Raw genomic sequence first — 18,438 nt, 5'->3', positions numbered from 1 at the left:
CTGCTGAAAATTCCTGTTAAAGCTTTACATGGCCGAGCAAGGCAACTGAGACAAATAAATGGATTGATTAAAGGAATCTGTTTTCCAGAGAATGCTTTGACTTTTCATTTAAAATATAATATAATGAGAATCAAATAAATGAACTTTAATTAACCAAGAAAGCTTCCTGAGATATTGAGGTGAGCTTTAAATCTCGTATATAAGTCTGTCTGAAATTCACCTGTGTGCACGCTTTTTGAAGACAAGGCCCCTGTATGATTCAAATACCATTATTTACTGACAACTAGAGAAATTAAGAGAATGGTAAATAAGAAAAGAAAGGCTGGAACCCATGTTGACACCAGAGATGCATTTTAAACTCTTGCTCACTGTGCACATGCCTATGAAAGAACTGCCCTTGCTGAAGTTGGTATTTACAGTGAGGATGCCTTAAGATGGATATTCTTCTTCTTTACCCTGTTTGGTTTTTCTACAAAAGATGTTTAATCAGAGGAATGTGAGCAATTCATTCTTGTTATCACTGATGTACTCTTCCTACGCAAGAAGCGCCATAAAATTACACAACACTGCTTGTTAGTACACAAACAAAACAACCAGCATGTTTCTTGACCTGTGGTGTCCATCCACCCAGCACGTAGAGCTTATTCTTCACTGTCACCACCATATGGCAGGCTAATGGTACTGGCAGAGGCGCCGTGCTTCTCCAGGTGCCTTGCTCCATGGAATACTTCTCCACACAGTTTGTGACCAGATACTGATTTTTCACTTTCATTTGCCCTCCTATTACATAGAGATCGTTATGGATAGTGCCCAATGCGTAGAGTTCACGGAGCTCAGTGGTGCACAGGCAGTGCCAAAACTGGTTTCCTTGCTGGTGGTATCTGTAGGAAAATCCAAAGTTGTAAGTGCTCTGGTTCACTGAGGTCCCATCAGCTTGTTTTGAAACGTTACCCTCTTCATTGTCAATGTTTATTCAGACAGGGGCACAGCGACAAGAGGAGCTTTCTCATTCACAGAGAAGTTATAAAATTGAGGTCAATGTTTGCAAGACCAAGCATTTTTAGTATGAGGAAGCCTAGGCATCCTTTCAAAGATATTTGACCGTAATTAAGGTTAAGAAGTACCTTATTTCTACATGTGCTGCTCAATCATAATTTCCACTGAAGTTAGTGGGAAGAGCAAGAGCTCAACACTGCTGAAAACAAGGCCACTTCATCTGCCTCAGTATGGATTTACTTCCTTAAATTTTTAGTATCTGTATTTGAAAATGCTGTCACCATTTTTAAATTTTATCTTTAATCCAGAAAATGTCTGGTTTTCTTTAAAATGGGTGCATCTGAAAGAGGTATGAGCAAAAACAGAATGAGAATTTAAAGTTCTCAGTCATTATCCTTTAATCTCTATCATCAACATCAAAAGAGAAGTGTGTTTTCCCTGTCTTACTGGACTCTTTCGGTCATTTACTTTATTTGTTTTGCCCTGCTAATAACCTAGAAAAGAGTATCCTAGGAAAATGTTGAGATTTGGGTAAGGACAATGTGAAATCCACATACATTGATGTAGGATCTAACCAAACTCATTTACACAGAGATGCCACTGGAGTAAATCCTCCTTCTTTCAGGAGAAAAAGCATCAAGATTTGGTTATATGTATATAATTCTGTGCTATAAAGAAAAATTGCGACAAATTGATTAGAGCAATCAAAATCTCTGGGAAAACTTTCAAGTAAAGAACGCTTTGTCTAATGGTCTTATTTTGTCCCCGGAAATATTATTTGATTTAATTTTTTTAAATAATTTGGGGTTTTCTGACAAAGGGTACATACCTATAGATTTCGATGTTCCCGGTCTTTTGTCTAGACATTTTGACAGCGCTTGCCTCACCTGCCACAATAATATCATTTTTCTCAGTGACAACACCCGTGAAAACACATCCTAAACCCTCGCCATACTTTGGAGAGGAAATGAAGTAAGTCTTTTGTGTCGCAGGAGCATAACAAAAACTGGCATCTGCATAGCTACCATGTCTTGACCTAATGCCGAAAGAATTGTTGCCAATGCAGAGTAAGAGATCCGTAGTCTCCATGCCGTAACGCAGGCTGAGAGAAGGGTGGCTGGATAGTTTGATGGTTTTCAGTGCTTCCTCAAACATGTCATTGCATTCAGAATTGCACAGGATCATTGTGTTCCTTTTCCGGGCTTCCACAAGAAAGGAAGGGCTGACAAGTACCAGCCTCACTTGCTTCAGGAGCTCAGTAAGGTGCTCTACACGTGACTTCCTGCTGTGCTTGACCCATCTAATGACGAGGTCCAGAATGCTTTCCTCCCTGGAAATGTTCAGATCGTCTGATTTTATGAGAGTCAACAGCTGCTGGAATTCAATCTCTAATATTTCTTCTTGTAAACTCACCTCAGCAAAATGCTGATACAAGTATTTCCTCGCTTGATCAGCTAAATCTTCTGCCCCAATGTGGCTGGCAAAGTAGTAGATGCCCACACAGTTGGAAGCATCCATATGGTCCATCATGTACTTCTGGCACATACTGAAAACATCTTCCATTTGCATGAAATAAGCAGCAAGCGCAACAGTCTGCACGTTCTGATCAGCGAGGCGCAGGTCGGCGCTGTACATGTAATGGAGTATCACGGACACGCTCTCTGCGGAGATGTCGTACAGCACCACTTCCCTCTGTGTGCATTCCACCAAGCCACAGGTAAACATGGCTTTGAAGTAGGGACTGAAGGCAGCCAGCACCACCTTATGGCAGGGGAATTTCTCACCTTCCGCCACCAGGACAACATCAATGATCTCTGTTGATTCTTTCATTCTCTTTACTTGTTCCAACAAAGTCAAGCCATGGCGCTGCTTTCTTTTCTCCTCGCCCTTAGGATCCATGGTTAATCTCCAAAGTTCCTGTTTGTAAATCTCCTCAGAATTCTAGGTCTTCATCAGGAATGTCTCTAGAGGTAGAAGCATAACATTGTCCACTAAGAACAAATTCTATTGCTGTTAATATCTAAAGATAGCCTTCCATAGGATGTGATACGAATCAGTAATGCATAAAAAGTGTGCAAAATTATGGTGAGGTCTCAGGCTCAAGTACTCTAAGACAAAATAAAATTAAAATCAACACTTCAAATGATCTTCAGTATCCAATCCTCCCCCTGAGGTTTTGTGATTATTTAAAGAAAATCAGATTTCCCTTCAAAACAGTCTTTTCCAGCTGCTTTGTCCCTCTTCTCCCTGATCCTGATCCGGAGCCTATTAAAATGGAGGGAAAGTTTTCCACTGAATTTAATAAAGTCTAGATCAGGCCCTTAATCCCTCAGCTATTCAAGCTTTGTCTCTGACATGCACCTGAAGGACATTAGTCCTTGCTTAGATGCTGAAAGTACCTTACGTTTCCAACAGCCCCTTACGTCAGACAGCTACAGCGGAGCGGTGCCCTTCCAGTGCTCACTGCTCCCCTCAAACCAGGAGCTATGCCTGAGCAGAGCCTTCAGAAAAGGGTTTTACAAGATTAAAAAAATGCAAAACCATGAATCTTGCTTCTCTCATTAGCTTTTACAGTTTTTCCACCTCTGCAAAGCAGGTGGGAAATAAAGCCACTAGTACAACCCAGTCGGCTGGGTTTAATACTGTGCTTTACCACCAGACTTGGCTACCAGTTTGCAGCGTGATTTTAATTTGCAAGCCCTCTGCAAAGCAGTTAGGAAGCTGCAACCTCATTACTCTACCAACAGATCTGTCCCGGCCCCATCACACCCCACTTTACCAGTAGCTTTCTGCCCAGGCTTCGAGCTGAGGGAGCCAAGGCAGTGATGCAGGCAGGGACAGCTTCCACCCCTGAGGTATGCCGTGGAATTGGCAGGAAGCAACTTGGTCCAGCTGGCCAGATTCTTTACTCTTTCACACCAAAGTGTAGGTCACTGGTTCCTACAGGGTTGCTACTGGTTTGCTTTGGGATAAACAAAGGATTAGTAAATAGGGTCCAGCTGTTGAGCTGTCCTCCTGCTTCTCAGCGGGATGTTTAAGTGCTGCAGATTCACAGAGGTTTGGTTCCACTTACTGGAAGCTCGAATGGGATTTTAAATTAAAATATAATTATTCACATACTCCCTTTAGTTTTATTTATGGGAAAACAGAAGGAACTTATTGGTCCCATTTCTGTGTTGTTTTTTTGTTTTGTTTTGTTTTTTGGGGGGTGGGGGTGGGCTTTACTGAACCTGTCTGGTGTTCAGATCAGCAAGCTGCAGAACATGAGGTACACTGGTAGAGCTGTCAATGGGAGAGTGATTGTTCCCCATCACTTGAGGGACACCAGCCCTTAACAAAGTGTTTGTCTCTAATGTGGGAAGGAGGCAGTTCTGTTGTGGAAACGCATCCCTTGATTCATGTCATGAATCACCAATACACAAGTCCTAAAGCCGTAGTATAACCATGTTTGAAACACATTGGAAACAGGCTATGAATTGCTTAATGAGACTATTTGAATTAGTAACATTCCTCACCAGCTTAAATATTTGCAGGATCGTGGTCTTGTATGGAGGATTGAACCAGTTTTCTCACATCCTGGAAGCACACAGTGTAGTCTTAGTTTCATTAAAGAAATAGGTATGAACATAAAAAATGTGTATATGACATTATTTAAATCCACTTAAAGGTATTTTAACAAACGGTCCAGATTTCTCTGCAGATCTAGATAGATGGATTTTTTAAAAATACCATAGTTATTTCCCAGGTGAAAAGGAAATCTACAGATACATCATCAATCTCAGACCTACTCTTTTAGCTGTTCGGTTGTTTTTAGAAGTAGTCATCATTCTGTTTTAGCAAATTACATAGATCCCTCACTTTGAGTGCTAAATTAAAAGCTAGGCATGCTTGAAAACTAGCATTTCCTTGATTTTATCAATTCTTTCCATATTCCAAATTGGTAAGTAGAAGCAACAAATCTGAGAAATGAATCTGGGTTATTACCAGATTTTAAAAATGGCTTTGGAAGACAAAACATTAACTTCATAGTCTGAGTGTGTGCCAAGCTCTGAGCTCCTCTTATGGTACTTCTAAAAATCAATCAAAGGCAGTAAGTTTAACATAAAAAATAAAGCCACGGTATTTCCAAAATCTAGAAACCCTTTTTTTTTTTTTTTCCCCTGAGAAAACATAGGTCTTAATCTTGCATCAAATGCCTCTGGAGCAGTCCTTACAGTCAGTAGAAGCCTTTTCTGAGATAGAAAATTGCCCTACATGATAATTAGATGGGCAGTTTATCTTTTACCCCCTTGTGTTGTTGTATCACCACATAATACTTGATCTTCACTGCACTTTGATAAAGGAACCACACCACATCTCAAAGATCATGTATCATAAGCACACATATTTCAAGCAGATGAGCTGTAGTGTCTTTAGCCAGTTGTTCACTTTCCATCTGGATGAAAGTGTTAATAACTACCAACAAGACCCCAATCCTGTTCAGCAAGCTGACTAACCAGGGTTTTTCCTCCAAACTGATCAACTTCTCTTCTTTCTCTTTTGTGATGTCAGAGCTTCACAAATCCTCCAGCTTTTCCATAATGGACAAAATGTGCATTTTTAATGTGAAGAACAAGTGAGATGATTAATCATCATCATCTTTCCCAGATTTTTGCACAGATCAGGAAGCAGCAGCATGTAGAACTGAGTTATGATTTCACTTCCTTTGCTGGTCACCTTCAAGTTTTCTTTCACTGTTAATTTAGCTTTCTTAAGAGCAACTCTGTCTTTGATTACACCGTTCATCAGATTTGCGAATTTTATGTGTTCATTTACCAGTGATTAGGATATCTGGCACAACATGCTCACAGCCGTTTTCTCCTCTCTTTCATCATTAAGACATTAGCAATAGGAATCTTAAAGAACAGTGTAGCTCGTGCCATTTATGCACTGCTTTCGGCACAAATTATCTGATGGATAAGCCCTACACCACTACCCTGGCGATGAAGGGCACTGCCCATGTGCACCCAGTGCGGGGTGGTCTCCTCTGCCCCCCGCAGACCTGGTGGGTCAGCTCTGGGCATCCTCCCCAGGAGCACCAGCAGAGCTATGTACAGCCTGTGAGTGGAAGGGGACATGGCCTCCCTTCTCCTGGAGCTGGTCCATACCCAACCATCGCCTCATCCTTGGGCTGAATCATGCAAGGGGTCTCCACCTTGCAGTCAAGATCATCTGCGACCCCCCGACCTCCTCTTCACCCACCTCACGGAGCTCTGCAGAGCAACGCTGCTTCCCCAGCCACAGCTACAGGCAGAGCTCCTCACCTCACACTTTCAAGAAGATGGTATTTGCCTTTCCTCTAAGAATGCACCGTCTTCATCTCCTGGCTTTGACAGCACACCAAGCTCCTGACTGAACCGTACTCAACAAAACCATGCTGTAGACTTGCATGTGTCTACTTTCTCCATCCTACAGCTGAGAAAGCTGAAGCTAAAAGGTTAAAAAGAAAACAGGATTGAAACCCAGGGGTGAAATCCTTTCATTAACTCCAGAAATTCATCCCTGTGCATTAGCTACAAACTTGTCACTCCCCTCCTGGCTTTTTGCAGTGTTTAGGTGAGGTCATTGGAAGGATATTAATATTCTCCTTTATATCACTGGAAAGACTATTAAAGGGTAATAATGAAATGGTGCCGCTTTGCTTTCCCCTCTGGGTTACAGAGGAAAAAAGATGGTACATTGATATTAAAAGAAAGGATAAATGTGATACAAATATAATTTGCAGTGAGACACTATAGTGAGATTGTGCCAGAGGGTGGGTTGTCATTATAAAACCTGCAGTGCAAGGTTCAGAACCTTTGTAATGTCACCAGGAGCTGAAATCAGAGTTATTGCCTTATTCAGAGTTTTGGGATTTTTTTTTTTTTCTTCTATTGTGAAAAATGGATTCAGGTACAAATCTTCATTGGATGTTACTTTATTTCAGAGTCAGGTTGTTAATTTTCCTTCAGTTCTGGCTGCTACTTTAATTTTTATATCAGCTGTTTTGTTAGTCTAATTTAACTTTCTTTTTTTTCTTTCTTCCTCCTTTGTGTCATGAACCGTATGAAGAGTCATGTATAATTTTATGCAGGAGCTACAGCATACATTTTGCAAGGCAGGAGGGTGCTGCATGAACAGTTCAAAACACAAATAAGCGCACTGCTGTGAGCTCAGCTCTACAGCTTTTATGAGGCTATCAAACTATAAATAAATGCTGTCCTCAATTCTCAGTTACGCTGCAGCCTCTTTGAACTGCCCCAGCGCGAAGGGACTGTAAACCAGATGGAAGTATCTCATCAGGAATTTCCCTTAACCTCTCGGGGAGTGGGGGGAAGCTACCTTGTAATTAGAAACATTATTTTTTTCTGTATTTTTGCCCAGGACATAGATTTTTCTTGTTTTTCTTTTTCCCCAGTCCCAAGGAATCTCCCCTTTCCCATGCCGTGGTGGGAGGGTGGGAGCTGCAGGACCTGGCCCAGAAAAGGTCACAGCAGCCAGCATGGGGCAGCGGGCTGCGGCGCAGGGGGCACCTCCCGCATCCTCCTCTTCCTCCTCTGCTTGCTTGCTTTCTTGTTCTTCGCCTTAATGAGGTTGCCCTGTCTTCAGCCTGCCTCCCTTCAGGTGCTGAAAGGATCAGAGTTCAGTCACATCAAAGAACCGGTGCCTCTGCCTATGAATTATTTGTGCTTCCTTTGTTATCAGTAAGCTGGGAAGCAAATCTGTTAATTGTATGCATTATGACATTTGGCTGACAGCCACAGTGAGGCAGAAATCAGTACCCAGATGATAATAATGTTATAATCTCGGGGTTTAATTATGAAGGCTGTGCTGGCATTTAAGATCAAGATTTTAAGGTGTGCAAAAGATCCTGCAGTGCTGGAGAAGGGCAAGTAATAACGCTAACCTTAGTAAAAGGAAAAGATAGAATAATATATAAAAAGGAAGCTTCCAGGGAATTATAGATGTTCCCATAGCTATAGGATAATAGGAACTTAATTCTCTTAATTCTGATACCTGGAAAGATGCCGGAAGAAATGATTACATGATTGAGTTATAAGAATTTTGAGGGTAATAAGGCGATAAAAGCAGCTATAGCGCCTATTTATCAAGAACAAATTGTGTCAATCCAATCTAATTTTCTTCATTTTTTCAGGGAAAATAGGGGATAAATTAGATACTTTGTCTTGAGTGAAGTTACCGATATGGTCCTACCTGATATCATTACAAACTATGATGCAATCAACTGACTAAATCAAGAAAAGTTAGATGCCTAACTGGCTGAAAAAAGCAAATTCAGAGAATAGTTATCAGTGGTCAGACTAGAAAGCATCTCTAGTCTGTGGCTAGATATCTGTGCTGGAAAGGTCACTCACAGTTTCGGGGAACACGTAGATATTATCTCTTGAATTAATTTCATCCATCCTATCCAGATAAAAGAATCAAACTTGTGGCAGAGCATTAAGCGGGAGAATATCCAATTCTTTTTAGAAAATGTATGTCTATACAGTTTGAGAGGGCATACAGGTAAATGGTTCTCCGTGATAATTAGACATGTTAGCGTTTGGATGCGTCTCAAGTATCACCATAGCTACTAGCAGCCAGGGTACCTTTCCTGAAGTTTTCCATATTCTGTCAGTTGCTAGTCACTTAGAGTTTTAGGATTTTCAGGTTTTCAAAGGCTTCTAATCAAAAGTCCAAGTCCTCCCTAAGCTCACTGTGCAGTTTAGGAACTGAAGCATCTGCATCGCTTGTAAAGGTAAAACTTCAGCCTTAAATTGCTTGGGTTTGCCAGATGACGTGAGCTCCTTCCCATTAAAGTCAGAAAAAGAGCTCTCCTTGCTGAACCTACCTATCTCCCAGGACCAGCCCCACAGCAGGTACCTTTCAGGTGTTCTGAATTGATGTATTGCTGGCGGGGAAGGAGGAATTTGGGGGTTTTGAAACTGTGAGCACTACAAATCAAATTATGTCATTGGCCTATATAAGATAAAGTATGGCAATCCTTCTGACAGAGGTTTTAACCATTTCCCTGCCTCAGCCCCTGTGGCACCCTGTGTTTTTTTTACACATGCCATCTGATCCTGAGGAGCTTGAGCCAAGGCAGTCCGAGGTCTCACGATACCCAAGCGTAGGCCAGCTATCCATAGGGATGTGTGCTGCCAGGCATGCTCATGGGAGCTTGCTCAGCCAGTTACAGTCTGCAAGTGGTGTAAAAGGAGGCTCTCAGTGCAGAAAAACAAGCTGCTGACCTATAAGCTGCTGCCATCGATGCAGACAGTTGCGGCAGTGTTTGTGTTCCCCTGAGTGCATCACCGCGTCCCTGCTGCTGCAAGCATCCCCCTGCCAGCAGAGCCTGCGGGCTCTCCACTTGCACTGCTACAGGCACAGCCTTTCCTTTCTCCAGTAGCTTATTTACTTTCTTTCCCATTTTGTTGCTCTTAATTAAAAATATAAAGGGACTTAATAAGGCTCTTTGGGTTAGGAGAAGCTTGACACCTAACAGTGAGATTTTCAAGCAGGCTGCAAAGCTTCAGAACTGTGTTTGGGAGCACATTTGACCATCGGAGACCTGAAGATGCTTTGATCAGTTTTCAAAGCCTTTGGGTTGTTTATGATTCTGGAAAGATTTGACAGTTTAGGCTCTGTTTACTGCCAAAACAGAGGCCTAGATATGGGATTGGATTAATATTGATCCTATCTCAGCAAATACCAGGCATATTTTTTTTTCTTTAAACTGTTATAGATTCATGAAAAAAATCAAAGCAGCTGAAAATGAAAGACCCTGTGGGCCATCTTTTCAAATATGCCTTCACCTGACCTTAATCTTACTCTGATTCAAAGCTCAGTGAAATCAGTCAAAAGAATCCCACGATTTAAGTAGAAAATGGATGTAGTTCTGTTCACAAACAAATGCCTATAACCAAGCCCAGTCTGAGCTAAGTATGTGCATTAATTGCATGAGGAGAATGGAAGCTAAATATATACAGACGTACAGAGCCGTCTCTTTTACAGTTCACATGTGCAGATCATTTTTCTTACATATCAAATCTAATTGAAATGGCAAAGTGCTCATTCACAGAAGGGGGATGCACAAGTTTTTTACACTTCCAATGACAGATGCCAGCAGAAGGAAAATGTATTTCTAAAATGTATTTCAGTAGCTCTTTAAGCAGCCTGGCAAAGGTCTTAGAGATTTCTCTTTTTGCATTGATCTAAACATACTGGCAAGTGTAGGAAAGGCTTTCTGGAACAATTATATCATACAGTGTAAATTGGAATGTATCACAATTAAAAGAAACGTAATTTAATAACTTGGCGCAAACTGTGCTTTATTTGCATTTTTACAACAGAAAAGACTGTGAACTCTAGTTGCTAATATTTGCAGAAAACTCTGAAGTACGTATCCATTTGGTGAGCAAATGCTAGTAAAATGTCTAATAACCCAGTCACTCAGCAGTGAAATTAAAATAAATTGCAAGTTGTAAACCCTTATAACTTGACGTCAGCATTCCATTAGTTACTGTTTGAGTCCAGCCTTCCCTATAAATTTCTCTAGTTTCAATTGCAATCACTACCAAGCAAACATCTGGGCATGTCCATACCCACAGAAAAGAAAATTCAGAGCAACCCATGGCATCACCACAGCACCACCTCCAAAATGGCCCCTGCACTAACACGGATTCGTGCCACACCTGCAGCCCCTGCTGAAGCCTCATGTTAAAAATGTTCAGCCTCTTGATGATAAGCATCAGATGTATAGGTACATATAGATACCCTGATGGGAGAAGTAACAGTTTCTCCCAGCTTCCTTGCTGGAAGCAAGTCTAGATGTTTGCAGGCTTGTGCAGTATGCAAAGCCCTGCCGTGCACAGACCTCCGACACTGGAGTTACTGCATCCGCTGGCTGGTCCTGTTCCCACACCGCTGGCAGAGCCCACAGAGCTGCAGACAGACCCCAAGCTGGGTGATGTTCAGGGGTTCCCATCCTGACTTAGTAATTGATCTCTTACATTTCCTTTACGAACTGGACAGCAGGCACTGTAAGGACCTGCGAGGGCTTCTGTTTTGGCACCGACGATGGGTCCTACAGCCTCCTCCCCACACAGCTGCCTCGCAGCTGACCCTGCCTCGCCATGTACAGGCCCCCTCTCCAGCATCTTTAAGGGTTCCCCGAGACATACATTCAAGTACCCCTGCCCACAAAGTTCCCACACACCCAGCCACCCGGAGCAGCCTGGCCCTGCCATGCCCACACTGCCTGACCATCTCAGCACCAAACTTCTTTCTCTTCCCTGCTCTGAGTAGGGGAAGGATTTAAATGTACCTTTCCGTCGCTGGGAGCGGCAGGTGCCCGTGAGAGTGCGTGGGAGAGGGAAACAGAGACCTCATACAGCAGCACAGAGCTTCTGTCGGGCAGCGAGGTGCCAGGGCTATAAATAGCCCTTGCTGGGCTCCTGGCTGGGCGAAGGAGCTGATTTAATGTCATGCACAGGGGCACATTAGGACGCAGCTGACTGGCACCGGTGCTGCTCTTCTTCTCCCCTGCCTGCATGCTGCCTGGCCCACCGCCTGCCAGACTCAGTGCTAAAGAGCAGCCGGCTCCTCCACGGGGTGGCACGGCCACCGCTTGTGTCAGTAGCCCACCAAGAGGACTATATCCCTCCCCTAGAGCTTGCCACAGGCACACGACAAGCACAGCTCTGTGCCGCAGCTGTTTCTGGGCAGCTGGGGCCGTCGCAGTGTAGATGATGATCGCACTGACTCCCACGTACCGCTGAGGTCTGGGTACCACTCCAGGGGAGATGCTGTTGCTCATTGACCCAAGTCACTCTCAAAACCAAAGCCACTGTCTACAGCTGAGAGGAATTTCCCCAAACTGTTTCTCCTGCCCTTGCTAGATCGCTAAGAGCTGAAGTTATGTGTAAAATAAGGATTCCTGACAGAATATAAGTATTACGTGTATATTTTAAGGCCTGACTATCTTCTAGTTTGTGTTGATGTAAATCAGAAACAGATCCACTAAACTCGTCCAGAATAGTGAGGCTGCACTGATTTACATCAGCTGTAGATCTGGTACTCTGTAAATCAAAGGGGAATAGAGAGGGCCATAATACACTATTTATATCTCCATATGTTTAAGCAAGGATGGAAAAAAGATTAAGCAAAATTTAGGGTTATAAAATTGATTAATGTTGAACCTATACTTTTAGTTGAGAAAGACATTAAGGAGTTTTCAGAACATTCCTTTTTAAATGGCATTAATTTACTTATTCGCCATAGTAATTCGTTGATTGATCATAACAGCTTCTGAGAAAATAAAAATGAAATGTATTTCCTTATCTAGATTTTTAGTCTGATGGTTTTATTACAGAGTTTTTCCAAAAGCCATGGAGGGAGTTTTCAGGAATGCTTAACTGCTAATAGCAGTTTGTTGGTTTTAGGGGGAAAATTAAGACATCATTTAAAAAAGCATATTTCACGTAATTTGTGAACAGAACTAGGGAAAAAATCGAAGTGAATAAAGTTTACTCACGTCAGAAAATTCAGTAGATCAGATTACAAAGATATATGTTGTCTAAACTCCCAGATTGTTCTCATTAAAAGTTCAGCTTTATCTTAGAAACCAGAATATCCAATCTGATACTATAGCTTTCACAGAAGCCAGGATGGAACAGTGAACTGATGAAATGCCACAGCTGTGATAAAAATGGACCATATCCCCTAAATTGCCTTGTTCTCCTGGTATGTGGAACAATTTATAGCATGGTGATGGTTAACATGGAGCGTTCACGTAATGAATTTTATTTATATGAATCCACTCCGCTACCATGCTAATAATCATGTTTCCTTTATGGGTGCGTTTCTTAAGCTAATTCCTATAATGAGCCTATTTCACAAAAACACCGACTAATGCTTTTAAGACAGATTTCTTTTTATCACTCATGAAATTCTGAATATTTCTCTTGCTCTTCACGGAATTAACCGGGACACCCTGTCTCGCAGCAGAGCAACTGCTGGGCGGCTCTTGGCAGCACTTTGTGATTACACAAACGCCGTAACACAGCGGTGAAGCAGGGCCCTGATATTTTTGCTAGAATTAAAAGCTTGCTCTGCTGTAAGCCAAGCCTGTTTTCACCTTCTTTGTGTAATTAAGTCATAATCCTTTCATTCTGATATCATTATCTGTTGCCATGGTGATTTTAATTATAAAAATGAATGGCTGAGAAGTGGGCGAAGACAAAAGTTTTCACTGAACTTCGTTAAGTTAATGGCAAAAGGAAGAATATCCGTGGCAATACAATAAATGTGTGATCTTTTAACACAGTGTATTTTAAAACAACGGTAAGAAGTAGATGTCAGAGACAGAAGAGACACATTTGATGCGATTATATCAGTGTTTAGGAAATATGTGTTGAATTTAATGTTTTAGAATAATTTATGCATGGCACCCACCGGTTGTACATTCTGGCCTCACATGAACAAAGATTCCCTCCTAAATCTCAGCTGCAAGTGATTCACCTGTCGGAAAAAACACCCTCTCTTCAGGAAAAAAGTCTGACCAAGTTTCCAAGAGTATGTTTTTCTGAGTACAGACTTTGGGAAGAGCTACGCAACATTTACAGTTCTTCCAAAAGCAGAAAGCCTGTTTTGATGGGTGGGCGCATGCAGATTGTCCGTAGGTGAAGCCACGGCAGGGTTTGCAGCGAGCGCACCGCCAGCCACAGTCGGTTACGGCTGAACTTGAGAGGAGACCTGTGTCAGTGCAGCTGGACTCTGGGTGGTATCAAGACACACAAGACGTCGTTTTTCCCTTGCTGCCACTGAAATATTGTGACCAACGTGCTGAACTAAACGCCTCTCCCCTGTCACTCTCGCCCTGGTTCTGCGTTTTGCTCTGGCTCATTCTCTGCTGACAAATACGTAGTTTTACGCGTATGTGTCACTAAAGGGTGGCACAGCACTGGGAAGAGCCTCACACTTGACTCAGTGCCCACAGGTGACTCCCCAGTGTGGCCACTGCACTTTGCTCCTCCCGGCCCAGCAACCCCCTGGGGCTCCTCAGCCTCTTTTCCGGGAGACAGAGGCAGCCTCTGATTTGGGAACTGGCACCTCGCATTTGCTTTGCTTCCCACACGTGAGTAGCTCTGAGATGTCCGTGCATCCACTTGGCATCAGCCGTGTGTGGAAGCACCTCCAGGCTGGCTGCAGCAGTGATGATGCCGGCACGGCTCGCTGCCACGGCTGCTCCTGGCACATCCCACATGGGCAGCCCTGGCATCCTCCTCCTCCTCCTGGAGCAGAGGAGCAGAGTGCATTCAGGCCCTGATGGTGGGTTTGGACCACGTTACACCAGGTGCTCTGCACATGCTGATTATTCAGTTTGCATTATGTTAGGACCAGTAATGATATTTTGGTTATCATATCCCTATAGATGGTGCCAGTGTGGATATATAGGGAGAAAAAAACCGGAAACAGAGAGACTTCCAGTTTAATCCTATTATCTATTGCCTATGTCAGTCCAAATACAACATCATAGATATTTTTCTTTCTTAGGGTAAGTGCTGACCTTTAGAGGAGACCAAGGGCAACCCTGAGCTCGTCTGTGACCACTGGTCCTGCGGGCAGCACCCCTGCAGTCCCTCTGAATTGAAATCTCTTTCTGGCCCTGTCACCCTGATTCCCAGGTTGCCTGACAGATAATGTGGCATGCCAACCACCCGCTGCTTTTTCATTTAAATAAATGAGAAAGTTGTAGCTAAATTAACACTCCAGTGGAGGTAATAAGGACCGACTCAGCAGCTGCCACAATGTATGCAAATTGCAGTTTCACACATTAGGAGCTGGATGTTGCTTAATTTGTAGGTCTTTCTGTCTTTTAAATGAAAGAGCCTCCATCAAATTCAGGCAATCTGGAAAAAAAAAAATTAAAAAAAAGGGCAAGATAAAGCCCCCAATGTCAACTACTCACCAGTGCTTCTGACTGTGCCTACAGTCTTTCTTCTGGGGTTTCCCTCCTGATCCCCTGACAATCAGTTATTACTGAGCTACACTGCACTGCCAGATGCTTTCAGGCAAAAATATCTGCTGATTTCCAATGAACAGACAGCCTGATTAAGGAGGTACTGCCTGTCCTTTGGTATAAACAGAAACCTGATTTTTTTTTGCAGTGGTGCCACAATCCAGGAACTCTATATCCATCATCTTTTTTTCTCTGGAAATGAAACTGTAACAGCATGAAGGAAGACCTGTGATAGCTGTCAGTTAATCAAACAGAAGGAATGGGCTCATAGGAGAGCATTTTATCTCCTTTTAGATCAGGAGAGATGGGAATGGAGATGCAAATAAGGATGCAAACCCCATCACGTTAGGGTTTGTAGAAAGGTTGTTCTGTACGTTATTTTTAGGAATTTTTAATTTCTATAAGAAAATTATAGCTGTAACTGTGTTAGGGTCAAAAAGATTTCTACATGGGCACCAAAACTGAAACTCGGGAAGGGAAGTGCATACTCAGAAGAGCAGAAGTTGGGGCCGTTATAGCCACAGAAAGTAGAAATATCTCTAATCGGGTTATGTTCTGTGAGAAGAAGCAAAATATTAAAAACATTCTAAATCAGATTTTAGCTGGCTCAGAAATGCTGCAGCCACAGGATATAAAGCTAAAAATGTGCTTGAAACTCACCCAATCTTTCCCAGGTTTTATTCAGAAAGACAGAAGTTTAATTCTAAAATAAATCCCATTCAAACAGTTTGGGGTTTGCCTATCTTTTTGGTCTCCTGACTTACACGGCTGGTCCTCAAGAACTATTGCCACAGATCTTTGAATGCCTTTGGAGGAGATGCTCTTTCCTCTGCTCTGGTCTTCAATTGCTCCATGCTGAATTCCCATTCCTAGATGTCTTCTTCTTAACCTTCACTTATCCCTTTCATAATCTAGAGGTATCTTAGTGATCCCCAGCATGCTACTAGCAAAGTAATAACAAGAACTTGCCCTGTGTGGTCATTATTTGGGTGCACATGTTGAAACAAAACTGTCACATGAAAATGCAAGATAAAAAGCCACAATGAATCTGTGGGCAAGAAACATTCAGGCTATAAAAAAAATGCAGCCCCTGAGAGTGCTACCCAGTTCCCAGAAGTGAATGCATATCCCGGCTGGTTTCCAGCTGCCTGCTGAAGGCAGAGCTGGCATACACCTCCTCCCCATCACTCTTAGCTCCTTCTGGAGGAAAGGAAACCTGAGCACTTGGGTGGGATGAGAGCTACAACCGGCCCTGAACTGAGCTGTTGGGGACAGGCACTGAGGGAAGAGTCCCCAGGTGCCTCCACCCTCCTGCTCAGATGCAGTCTTGGCAAACTTGGATGATTGACCATCCAGGACACCAAAGATGACTGCAATTCTGGCTGATGTGACTTTATCTGTCATGCAGTACAAGCCCCTGCCATTCTGTTTGGTCTTTGTCCCTCATCGCTAAACCAGGATGACGATGCTTTCCCACCAGTCAGAGAGATTAATTAGTATTCACTAAGATGCAGGGCCTGTGTGCCAATTAAGAAGGGTGTCCGGTTTGTGTATTCCAATAAATTCTGTGTTTGCTGCAGTCCCCCAACCTGGCACACAACTGTGCCACAAAAAAATGCATTTAAAAAACCTTTCTTAGGCGGTGGTTATGCTGAATGAGTTACCAAATATAAAGCAAACCCTGCACTGCTTTTCTGACAGAGGCAGTAACTCTGAAAGACACAGACTTCTCCCACCATGGGTATGAGGCAACTGTCCCTAAAGTGGTATGAAGATGATGCTGGTTCCTCCATGCTCGGTCCTGAGCACTGAGCTGGAGGTGGCTCCTCTCTCCCGTTCCAATGCTGCCCCAAATGTGACATTTGTATTTGTAGTGCAGTGCTGGAGCTCCAAACCACATGATGAAACGGTGTACCAGAGGCAGGCAGGCAGCTTGAGCTGTCTATCCATCCATGGCCGTTAAGGTGATAGCGAAACAGATGGTCACAGCAGGAGCAAGAAAGATGGACCGCCTGCACGGCCTCATCCTCAAAGACCTCAGTAAATGGCACACATCCTGACTCAGGCCAGGCACTAGGTAGCCTCTTTCACCCCATGATCACCAGACTGTAGCTTTGTGAGTTCACCTGCGAGGGATCTCATGAATTAGGAGGTAAAAACTTGGAAAGATCTGCAATACTACTACCCTTTTAATTGCCCATCTACAGTTGCCCATAAACATGCAGCTGATTCTGCTCAAACCTTGCAACTGAGCATAGTGGCTTATTCCAGAGCAGCAGTACATCATAGAAAATGAACGGGAATTAGGATCCTTCAAAAAAGTAAAACTTCTTCTACTTCTGTCCACAAAAAAAAAGGATGAAGAAATGTAGTATCTTCCAAGTTACATCCCATGTGGCAATCTTCCAAACCTCTTTCCATATGTTCCTAAGTGTTGAAAGCCCAAATGTTCCATATCTTGCTGCCAAATTCTCTGGCCCAATCCCAGCATCTCTTACAATACAGTTGGGTATTGTCTAGTGGGGGGAAAAAAAAATCACCTCAGATTGATAATTAAAAATATATTTGATCATCAGATAGAGATGAATGGCCAAGGGTGCTCTGCTGAATGAATCATTCCCGCTCACAGATTTCAAAGCAGCAGAAGAGTATCTTTCTGATCCTACTGAAGTTGCCCCAGAAATCCTGGTTCGTTGCAGAACATATTGCTGAAGAGATTTGAAATCGGGGGCAGAGGAAGGAGCAGATGAGCCATGGCAGGGAGCTGTACTGCTGGGCTGCAGCCGGGGGTAGGTGTCTGACCAGGACTGCAGAGGGAGGTCTGGGTCTCAGGCAGACATTGCTGGATTGGTTCCACCCCTGTCTTATCTCAGACTGAACCCTACAAAATCACAGGCTGTGATTTTATACTTGGTGCAAACCAAAGCAGAGCTGCTGCTGTAATCCCACTCCTGCTGGCGCTGAGGTGCTGGGCGCAGGTCTCAGGAGGGGACTGAGGACGCACACGTTGCTCAGGATATCTCATACACATTTCACAGCACAGGAGGGAAAGAAATGCTTTGTGCTCTCTGGCTTTGGTGCTGAATGTTGCAGCCTTCCCCCTGCTATCCTCTTCCTCAAAACCTCCCAAAGTCTGGGAATGATGGAGTTTCGTGCAGGTATTACATCCAGGACCTGTTTCCTCTTCTGCTGAAAAGATAGCATCTCCAGACCTCAGATTTCCATTTAAAAAGTTACTGTAACTCCAGAGAAGATTCAGTAATGTACTAGGAAAAGTCAGCAAGTAAAAATAATCAACACAAGCTGGTATCAAAGCATAGTACCATGAACTGGAAGGTTCCTACGTTCAGGAAGCCCCACCGAGGGGTCTGTAACAGGAATCCAAACTGACTCTACCAGCC

The 18,438-nt window shown here is 43.2% G+C and overlaps 2 protein-coding genes across 5 annotated transcripts in view; one reads left to right on the top strand and one right to left on the bottom strand.

Moving 5' to 3' along the window:
- KBTBD12 (kelch repeat and BTB domain containing 12) overlaps positions 1 to 4,076 on the bottom strand; it is a 35,125-nt gene extending 31,049 nt beyond the window's left edge. The window contains exons 1-2 of the mRNA XM_040590866.1: positions 1,826 to 4,076; positions 611 to 881 (exon numbers count right to left, since the gene is read on the bottom strand). Of these exons, the coding sequence (XP_040446800.1) occupies positions 611 to 881; positions 1,826 to 2,895 (1,341 nt within the window). The 5' untranslated portion in view covers positions 2,896 to 4,076. The remainder of the gene's footprint in view (positions 1 to 610; positions 882 to 1,825) is intronic.
- Positions 1 to 18,438, top strand: part of MGLL (monoglyceride lipase) — a 107,529-nt gene that overhangs the window by 14,718 nt on the left and 74,373 nt on the right. The window lies entirely within an intron of this gene.

Source organism: Falco naumanni, chromosome 4, assembly GCF_017639655.2.
Source record: "Falco naumanni isolate bFalNau1 chromosome 4, bFalNau1.pat, whole genome shotgun sequence".
NCBI classification, from domain to species: Eukaryota; Metazoa; Chordata; class Aves; order Falconiformes; family Falconidae; genus Falco; species Falco naumanni.
The sequence above is the reverse complement of the archived record's forward strand: the minus strand, read 5'-3'. Positions and strand labels throughout refer to the sequence as shown.